We start from the raw sequence: 10,652 nt of genomic DNA on the forward strand, positions 1-10,652 counted from the left end.
GCAGAACAGTGAGATGAAACGATACTTGGAGGACAAAACAAAAGTTGAATCAGGACCGCTCCCATGGTGGCAAAAAAACGAAGACCGCTACCCGAAGCTGGCCAGAGCAGCTAAGCGTGTCCACTCCATCCCATCCACGTCCACACCATCGGAGCGCATCTTCTCCAAGGCCGGCTTCATTGTGAGCAAGACGCGGAGCTCACTTCTCCCCGACAATGTGGACAAACTTGTGTTCCTTTCTCATAATATGAGGAAACTGAGAGCCGAGGGGATATAACTGTGAGTTAATTGCTTGTGCAAAACGAAATGTGTGATTTACTTTCATTTGTGCTGGCTACTGACTTAAGGGAAATGTAGAAAGTTGTTTGGGCTACTTTTCCGTTTATTTGCACTGTTTCAGTTTGCTTAATACATATTTATTCCGTTTATTCACGATGTTTGCCTATTTTATATTCATTGAGTTTTTATTTCATGTAAGCTTAGGCTATACCTCACCGTTGGTCTGTGTATTTGCACTAATTATCCTAAGTGTTTCAGTTTTGCCGAATGGTTATTTATTCATTTTTATTTGAATTCTTATTATATTTATCTTTCGAATCTGACAGCCTATATATTTTTTTCGTTATCTACATTTTCAAAAGAAACGAAAATATTGTTTAATTTAGTTTTCAAGGCTGTATTATTTGTTTGTTACAATTATGTTGTTACATCAACGATGTGCGTGTGTGTGTGACGTGTTTAAATAAATATTCAGAATGTTCCGACAGTCCCCTTGCTGATTTTTTCTGACACATTAATAATTAGAATCTGAAATAATCTGCCAGTGTCATTAACAGGCGGCAGACTTAAAGCGCACAGCTGTGCGCACTTGTAAAATTAATGGTTAATTATTTATTCAGTGGCTCAGGCTAATTTGGGGAGAAAAAAAAAAAAATATATATATATATATATATGCGTCGATTAGTCGACTAATCGCTCTAAATGACGACCAGTGGTCGACCAAGAAAATCCTTGGTCGGGGGCAGCCCTAGTTATAAAAAAGTCTCATATTAATGTGGATGAATCTCCGTTACCACTTGTTAATGGCTCCATTTTCTATAAATTTATGGTTTTGTCTCTATGGTTATGTTGTTATTATTAGTGGTGGTGGAAATGCTGGGCGAGCTGACCAGCGTTTCTTTACTTTCGGTTTTGTGGCGAGTCATGAGAATAACGCCGCTAAATCTCCGTTTATGGTGGGAACTACGACGGTATGTGATCGTCTTCCAACCTCTGACTTTAATTCTTGATGAATGAAAACATGAGTCTGTCTTGCGCCGGTCAAAGAATTTCACGGTGCGGAGGCTCATAAATGTAGTGTAAAAACGCTTCACTTTTCCAAAACTCCTCATTGTCCCTTTAAAGTGTCATGTCAGTTTTAGTTTCTGTTGAATAAAAGTCAGTTCCAGACCGTCTGAGTGTTTCAGACTCTGTCCCCGTGTGTGTGTGAGTGAGTCTGAGCGGTGTCGTTGTGTCGTGTTCCGAGCAGGAAGAAGACGTCGACGTGGTGGAGCACGGTGGCCGGCTGCCTCTCCGTCGGAAGCCCAACGTTCTTCCGCTCCGGAGCGCAGGAGTTTGGAGAACCGGGCTGGTGGAAGCTGGTCCAGAACCGACCGCCCACCCTGAGGCCCGAGGCCGACAAGTCCAGCGCCAAGACCAAAGGTGAGCCTCAGGACTCTCTGGTCAGGGACACCGGACAACGTGACCGACAGGTTTCAGTTTACCGGACATATAGTATGTTTGACAGGGTTCCTAAGCAAGTACAGGGTTCTTACGGCTCCTTAAAAAGTCTTAAAAGGCATTGAATTCATTAATCTAAAAACAAGGCCTTAATTTGCATTAAAATGTCTTCAATCAATTTTTCCAAAGTCTTAAAAATGTTAACACTTGGTAAGTGGGATTTTATAGTTGTAATTAGTCTCAAATCGCAAAATAATTGGTAACATTCCGACATAGAGAAGTTAGTGGCGTTCTTACCGCCACCAGCTCCCAAGTCAGTGTTTTCTTTTTTTCCGGACTTTTTATGCGTTTTTTTTTAAAGGACAGCTGGAAAGAGACACAATCCAATGTTCATGTAGCAGTCACTTTACCTTGGAAGTGGGTAAAATTGTCCCTATAACCCTATGTAATTGATGTGGTGTTTTTTTTCTGCATTTGTGTTTATTGTGAAGTCGGTCTTAAATTTCATTTCAAGTGGCTTTAAAAAAGTCTTAAAAAGTCTTAAATATAACTTGGCTTAAGCTGTAGGAACCCTGAAGTATGGAAAAGTATGGAATTAGATTTTATACATTTCCAGGTCTGGAAAAGTATGGAAAATGGAAACTATTGTATGGAAATATATTTATCTTAATACTTATCTGGGTTTGGTCTCATCTGAAGTTATTTGGGTTAATTATTTTGTATGCGCTACTGTACCTAGCTACAATCTCGAGGAAATTATTTGGTTACATAATGGCATACCTCATTCAGAATTCTGGGCAAAGAGGTGGGGAGCAGTGTGCAACTGCACAGTGAAACACTTTAGAGGGAACAGTGCTCGGTAGTTAAACTGAGCTTGGTGTGTTGCAGCCTCCAAGCCGGCGCTGGAGCCCATCATCACGGTGGAGGGGCTGAGGAAGCGCGGCGCCAGGAACCCAGTGGAGAGCGCCATGCAGCTGAAGGAGAAGCGCTCACGCACGCAGGAGGCCAAGGACATCCGGCGGGCGCAGAAGGAGGCGGTGAGCGGCTACGCCGACCGCAGCGCCTCCTCCACGCCCGTCAAGCTGGGCGGGGCTCGCGGCGGGAGCGCCGGCCGCCGCCCCGACCTCGTCCTGGAGAAAGGCGAGGTCATCGACTTCTCCTCCCTCAGCTCCTCGGACCGGACGCCGCTCACCAGCCCCTCGCCGTCGCCGTCGCCCGACTTCTCCGCCCCGGGGACGCCGGCGTCTCACTCGGCCACGCCCAGCCTGCTGTCGGAGGCCGACCTCATCCCCGACGCCATGCCGCCGCAGGCGCTGTTCCACGGTCAGTCAGATTTAAATACCCAAATAATTTTGTAGTTTTTAATGTTTTTTATCTCATTATATTTACACCTGTACCAGATTTTATTATTACGTCCTGCGTCCACTAGTGGGCGTTCACACCAGAGAAGCATAAAGCTCATCAGGTCCCACCGGCGGTTACCATTCAGAATACATTAACAGACCTGCCAACATGTACGCATTTTGCGTACTCATAAAAAAATGTCAAGGTTGGCAGGTCTGCATTAACTCCAGACAGCCAGTCCAGAATAACGTTAAACCCCTTTCTCTGGGTTTAAATCTATTTATAATTGTCTATAATAGAGTTTCATATTTCTTTTTTAAAAGCCCACAAGTGTCATCATCTAGTTTGTTCCACTGTTTGACACCAGTGACTGAGATAGAAAAGGATTTTAGCGTAGTTCTCACTCTCCCCGGCCTTAATAACATGTTTCCTCTCAGACTGTGTCACTTCTCTGTCTATGAAAAAACCTTGTAATTAATGCAGAAGCTCTCTGTTTACAGCCCTGTACATAATCTGCAGAGTTTTGTAGTTGATTGAGTCGTGTAGTTTGAGGGGTTTTGCATTGATGAACAACTGGTTTGTGTGTGTGTGTGCTCTGTACTGGACATAGTGTAGAATCCTTAAAAACTAAATACAAATAAAAACTAGTGAACATGTTAAAAGTATGATAGTCATTGGTTCTAATGGTGCGGTTGCTCTGACCTCTGACCTCTGACCTCTGCTCTCCAGACGACGAGGAGCTGGAGACGGAGGGGATGATCGACCCGGGGATGGAGTACGTTCCTCCGCCCAGCTCCGGCCTCGTGGCCAGGAAGAAGCTCCGCCCACTTCCTCCTCACATCAAGCGCGAGGCCGACAGCGATGACGACGAGGGCCGCGAGCGAGAGGACGACTTTGACGAGGCGGCGGGCCGGAGCGACGGCCCCTCGGCGGCCCCTGGCGCGGCCGGTCCCGAGCGCCGGAGGATGACTCACGCTGAGAAAGGCGGCGGCGGCGGCGGCTCCCAGAGTCCTCGCTTCGCCGCGCTGTCGCTGTACGAGGAGCGGATGCTGCTGCGGCGCCTCGACGGCTGCCCGCTGGCCCTGGCCGTCACGCCGCACGCCAAGCGCCTCCACAGGAAGCTGCTGGTGCGCCAGGCCAAGAGGCAGCGAGGGCTCCCCCTGCTGGACGTCGACCGCGCCGTCAGCGCCACGCTCAGCCTGGTGGGCGGCATCTACGGCGCCCAGGAGGCGGGGCCTCTGGCGGGGGGCGGAGTCACGGGAAAATACTGCACCAACAGCCACGAGCTGCGCATCCTCGACCGCTTCCAGGTACGGCAGCGAGAAGACCCGCACAGTCAGACCCATTGGTTTTCTGCTACAGCGCCACCTGTTTTGTATGTTAAAGGGATAGTTCACCCAAAATTCAAATTTCTACTACATCTACTACTCAATTATCGACTCCCCCTCATGTGGACTAAGGGCTGGGAGAAGTTTCAGAGTCCTCCGTTGCTTCTCTGAGTTACAGCGGGGCTCCGTGCAGCAGTATTTGTCCATATAATGGTTGTGAATGGTGCTCACTTTTCTTCGTCCAAAAAGACACACCAAAAAACATCCAAATACCTCCATAGTGCTCGTCTGTAATGTCCCTCTTGTATTGAAGCCCCGACATGAGAAATTGTTCCGCCGGAAGAGCAGTGAACTGAGACACTGGGAGCTTCCGCTACAAGGAAGCTTACTGTAAAATATAGACGTATTACATTTTTTTCAGAACAATTTCTCATGTCGGGGCTTTCAATATTTGGAAATACATTTTACACAAAAACTTTTATGACATTAAAGGAACAATGTGATTCACGTTCGATACTCACGTTCCTACTGCCATCCATATTGTCCATATTTCGAGTCTGTCATATCTGTATCCATTAGCATACAAAACCAATAGTAACCCCATGCAATAGCAAAAGCATTTTATTTCATTATAGGCTATTAAAAAAAGTTTAAAAGTGTTCCAAGCTTCACAAACAATTAGATCTTGGCGTTTTATTTGGAATTTGTGTAGTTGCAATTTTACAGACAACCACTAGGTGGCATTAAGGGGTCTGACTCTGCAGCCATATACTAGTGATGGCAGCGCTCAGAGGGGGCGGGGCTTCAGTCAGAGGGGCGCGGCAGAGCAGATGTTTGCTGCCATATGTAAAAAGTGTGTGTGTGTGTGTGTGCAGATCCAGCCGTCAGGGAGGCGTGGCCTGCAGCAAAACTCTCCGTCCTTCTGGCACCGTCTGATGGGCGCCGAGGGCAGTCTGGATCAGAGCATCAAGAGTCCGTACACGTCCAGGATCCTGAAACCCTTCATCAGGTAAAACTTGCCTCTGATTGGCCGGAACGAGCCACAAGTCAGGAACCACGGATGTTTGGATCTGACTTTAAAGATATTAAAGAGTCTGGGTGTGTTAGAAACCGCATCCTCTCCTACAACTCATATTAACTCATTTTGAGTTTGTGGATGCGTCGTATGCCAGTTTGAGTATGCGAGAAGTTCACGGATGGTAGCTACACTAGATTCGCCATAATGTTGAGTATGCATGACAAGCTTACTACTCACACTCAAATTACCCAAAATGCATCATCGATCGTCACTTCCTTGCCGCGAACAGGACAAAAGAAAAAAAAAAGTAGCATGAGCTGACTATGGCGATGCCACGACAGTAGTATTTTAGCAACTTGGGGGCTTGAACGGTCAAATACCGTTGACGGGACGAGATCAATCAAAACGGTGGTTTCAAGCTAGCTACATCGACTACTAAAAAAAAAGCACAAATTCTATCGTCATGGTTTTCTGTATAATAAAGGGCAACGGGCGCTTTATTTTGTGAAAATAACCGTCAGTGCGTTGCTCACTACGGCGAGCTTCAGTAGCGATGAATTCGTCAGCTGGTATTTAGACAAATCAACGACACACTGGGGATCTAAACGGCCTAAAAATGAGTGAAATGTAGATAAAGTGATATATTTACAGAGTTTAGAGCTAAAATGAAATCAGCTTCAGTCTGCTGACTTCGGCTGGGGTAGGACAGCAATGCATTGTGGGTCATCATGTAGTATGCTGCAGTGTTAACGCTCTGCAGACTGTCTGATCGATGAGTATCGAAGTGTATAGGACGAATCTCCTTGTTGTTAAAACTACTTCCGGGTAGAAAACCAGCATGAGAACAATAGTGACAGACGAGAGTTTCACTATATATATCTAATTTTTCATGTCACTATATCACCGTTTAGACTAATCTGATGTTTGTTAAGTTTATAACACCAATGATTGGACAAACATTACTATTTCTGTGTGCATGTTTTTGTGATTAGTCATGGTTATCATAGATTAGCCGGGCTAACGGTTAGCTACCTGTTTAACTTTAATAACTCAGTGACTCAATAAACGGTCCATGAAAAAATATTTTCTCCAGCGGATATCTGAGTTACAACATGACTGAGCTAACTGGAGTAGTTTCATGTCGTGTCCCACAACGGGAGGGTTTTAACAGCTGACGTCCTGGTGTTAGCTTAGCTACCGCCGTTAGCTTAGCTACCGTTAGCTGTCCCTGTCTGCTGAGCCACTGATGCTTTCTAGACACCGTGTTCCCCCCAAACTGAATAAATACAACACATAGCAACACAAAACACACACACAGAAATAGTAATGTTTCTTCAATCATTTCAGATTTGTCTAAACGGTGATAGGGCGTGAAAAATATGATATACGTATAGCTAAACTCTTGTTCATTACTACTGTTCTCATTCAAATTACGTGCTGGTTTTCTACCCGGAAGTAGAATGTAAACAACAAGGAGATTCGGTCTATATAGTATATAGAAAGATCTGATATCAATTCATAAATTCCTCAGATCCTCAGATGCAGATAGTATTACTGTAGTATTACTTAAGTATTATTAGGAGTGTAGTAGTATAACTGTGGTAGTGTAACTGCAGTAGTATTTGTGGTAATCTGATTACCCCCCCCGTGTGTGTACAATCAGGAGGGACTTTGAGAGTCGTCCGGTGAAGCTCCGCCTCCTGGCTGAGATCAGGGCGTACCCCCACAGGGCGGATCCTGATTGGCTCCCGGAGGTCGAGGCCCCCATCGACTACTGCTACGTGAGGCCCAACCACATCCCATCGGTCAACGCCATGTGTCACGACAGCTTCTGGCCAGGTAGGACCCACTTCCTGTCACCTGACACCGTCCCTCTGTGAGCGCCTCTGATTGGCCTTTATTATAATGGCTGACCGCACTTTTTTAACTTTAATTGTTCTATTTACCTATTTACATGTATTTACCTATGATACTTTAGATGTCTGGGTTTTTGGATATTTGTTACATTTTTCTACATGTTTCTATTTTTCTAATATTTTTGCATTGTGAAGTTGTTATGCTTCTCGAGTACTGTTATTTGTCGATCAAGTGATTGACCACAGCTGTGAGTATTTAAATACATCACTTCCTGTTGAATATTGCACACTGAGGAAGACGTTGTCGAAACCGGCCTGTGTGTGTTAAGCGCCGACGCAGTTTGCAATAAAAACAATGATCTTTAAGTGCAACTTTTGGCCGTGCACCTCTTTAGTTTGTTCCTGAAAGTTTTTTGGAGAGTGCGTGTTTTTCTTTGTTTTGAACGCCTCTGATTGGCCGCTCCCTCTCCCCCTCCTGCAGGTGTGGACCTATCAGAGTGCCTGCAGTACCCGGACTTCAGCGTGGTGGCGCTCTACAAGAAGGTGGTGGTGGGCTTCGGCTTCATGGTGCCGGACGTCAAGTACAACGAGGCGTACATCTCCTTCCTGCTGGTGCACCCCGAGTGGAGGAGGGCTGGCGTCGGCACCTTCATGATCTACCACCTCATCCAGGTGAGACTACACCTCCCAGCATGCACTGCACCCACACCATCTACCACCTAGTGTTGTCACGGTACCAACATGTATGTTGATACTTTTCCAAATAAAAAGAGAACACAAGAAATGTCATAATTGACTTTATTTTAATAGAAAACCTTATAGAACTTTAACATAAACATCAGTAAATAATCTGTAGATCAGTAAACAATCACTGCTGCGGCAGGTTTAAAATAGAAATTTCCATCAATATTAATTTCTGAACTCTTCCTAAGGTAAAACATTAGTGTTCTGTTGTTTAAAAATGAATATCAACATTGTTTTAGGTCTGAAAACACTGCATCTTTTTAGTTATTTTGACCAGTTGGGGTTAATTTTTGGGAGACAATGACTCCGCCCCCTTTAGAAGACCAGCAGACCATGACTCCACCCCTTTTAGGAGACCAGCAGACCGTGACTCCGCCCCCTTTAGGAGAACAGCAGACCGTGACTCCGCCCCCTTTAGGAGAACAGCAGGGTGTGACTCCGCCCCCTTTAGGAGACCAGCAGACCATGACTGTAGTAGTAGTTTACACTGCTCACTCACTCGCTGCCTCGGCTCAAATTACAATGTGGCGACGTCACCGCTGCCGGCGGCGCTAAAATGCAAATACCGGTCTCATCCAAGCACAGTATAGTACCGTTTAAAATGCCTCAGTACCCCGGTACCAACTTAGTACAGATATACGGAACAAGCCTACTACCACCTCATCCAGGTGAGACTACATGTCCCAGCATGCACTGCACCAGGCAGGAAGGAGAGGGGCAACACACTCCTCTCTCACACTGAGCTTGTTCGTGCTGACCTATTTTGATAATCGAAGCTTCGCGGATATAAAATCGATTTTAATCGAAGCTTCGACGGCCGGTGGGGGTGCGCGATCTTACGTCTTACGGGGGCGGGGCGCGATCGTAGCGGAAATAATGAAAGAAATGGCAAACAAACACTGCATATCTCCAAAATCAGGCAGGTTTTCAGGATGCAAAGTCGCCTACTCATTTGAATGTAACAATTGCCAATGAGAACCGCTGTCAAAAAGGAAAAAAGGAAGAAAAAAAACAAAACAATCGATCACAGACTTAAAGATCGATTACCATGGCAATGAACGAAGCTTCGATTTTTTGGGGTCAGCCCTAACTACAACGGGTAAAACCAAGAAGAGTGATTCCTCAGGTGACCTCTGCGTGTGACCTCTGTGTGTATGTGTGTGTGTGTTTCAGACGTGCATGGGGAAGGATGTGACGCTGCATGTGTCGGCCAGTAACCCGGCCATGCTGCTGTACCAGAAGTTTGGCTTCAAGGCGGAGGAATACATCCTGGACTTCTACGATAAGTACTACCCCGTCGACAGCACCGAGTGTCGCCACGCCTTCTTCCTCCGCCTGCGCCGCTGACACCACAACGACACCACAACGCCGCCACCGGCTGGGTGCTGGTGAAGCAGATGAACTGAGTTGCTCTGCAGCGCCCCCTGCTGCTGCTGTCTGAGTTCTACATTAAACTTTGTTCCATTGAAGCGTCTGTCTCTTTAAGAAAACACCAGTCTCACCTGTGTCTGCACCTTTATTAGTGGTTAATAAAGTGAACAGGTGAGTTGTATAAACAGGAAGTGATGAGGCTGTAAACATGTTGAGTGTATGGAGACTGGCTCCCTCTGGTGTTCAGGAGAGGAACTGCACTCTGTTCAAATAAACTGAGTTTTATTGTTTCTTTGAATTCAACGTTTTCATATTCAGTGTTTAGCAGTCGACAGAAGCAGACCAGACCAGATCAGACTCTCTACAGTCTGAGGTCCTGGTTCTGTTGGACTCCTCTGGCTCCTCAGACCAGGTCCAGGTTCAGTTTGGTTCTTCCCAGTTTGCCCAGTAAGTCCAGTCCGGTCCGAGCCGCCAGCAGAGACACCGTGTCGTTATAGCCGGAGCTCACCGCCACGTCTGACCGGCGGCGTTCCTCCGCCTCACACCGGCCCTGCAGCTGAACACACACACAATGTAGACGATGACAGGAATAAATGCAAAATAAATTTTTTTGAATGAATTCATGTCTCATTCATTTATTTTGACAGAATTCTTTATCATCCAAATCTTTTTATTTTCTTGTCGACTGATTGATTCATGGTGATTTTCCTTTCGTGTTTATATCTTTGAGCTGAGGTGAATTGTGTAGAAGTGTGTGTGTGAGTTAAGGAAATTAAATGTCAAATCCTTTTTAGTTAGATTCAACAAGGACATTGATGTGTCTTTTACTTTTTGGAACCTCCACCAAGAGACGGACTCTTCCATTCATTCTGGACCTGTTATCACACTCAGAGTTTATATTGGACCACATTTATAATGCCTTTGTACTTTGCTTAGGAATTAAAAGGAATTAAATTGTTTAGGAACCGCTGAGGGTAATCGAAGTAAAAACTTCTTAACGACTCTGATGGAATCTAAATTTTAGGTTTTTGATTCTCAAAGCCCAACCCCACCTGGCCTATAATTTATCTTAAGCAGAAAAAAAATTGCATTCTGTTTGTTGGCTTTGAAAACAGGTCTCTGAGATGTAACAGACAGTAGACGACAAACAGCAGATTAGATGCTGCTGCCCCGCACTGTTAGGTTGAGTAAGGCCTATCGCTGGTGTACAGTTGTACACAGCCTTCTGGGTAGCTTTAGCTTTAGGTCTGCAACCAGCGTTGTGGTACAACT

At 45.6% G+C, this 10,652-nt stretch overlaps 1 protein-coding gene across 3 annotated transcripts in view; it reads left to right on the forward strand.

Annotated features, from left to right (window-relative positions):
- kat14 (lysine acetyltransferase 14) overlaps positions 1-9,940 on the forward strand; it is a gene marked incomplete at its 5' end in the record, with an annotated part of 16,701 nt that extends 6,761 nt beyond the window's left edge. Inside the window, 8 exons of one of the 3 annotated variants that reach the window (XR_014595647.1) lie at positions 1,533-1,701; positions 2,608-3,042; positions 3,793-4,373; positions 5,267-5,400; positions 7,073-7,248; positions 7,747-7,937; positions 9,183-9,484; positions 9,569-9,940. Coding sequence is in view for 1 of the 3 variants with exons in the window: in XM_083979687.1 (XP_083835813.1) it covers positions 1,533-1,701; positions 2,608-3,042; positions 3,793-4,373; positions 5,267-5,400; positions 7,073-7,248; positions 7,747-7,937; positions 9,183-9,356 (1,860 nt within the window). Of the gene's footprint in view, positions 1-1,532; positions 1,702-2,607; positions 3,043-3,792; positions 4,374-5,266; positions 5,401-7,072; positions 7,249-7,746; positions 7,938-9,182 lie in introns of all 3 variants that reach the window. The other 2 variants (XR_014595648.1, XM_083979687.1) reach the window with 2 other exon arrangements.
- Between the last annotated feature and the right edge of the window lie 712 nt (positions 9,941-10,652).

The sequence above is a fragment of the Trachurus trachurus genome, assembly GCF_905171665.1.
Source record: "Trachurus trachurus genome assembly, chromosome: 1".
Classification (NCBI taxonomy): Eukaryota; Metazoa; Chordata; class Actinopteri; order Carangiformes; family Carangidae; genus Trachurus; species Trachurus trachurus.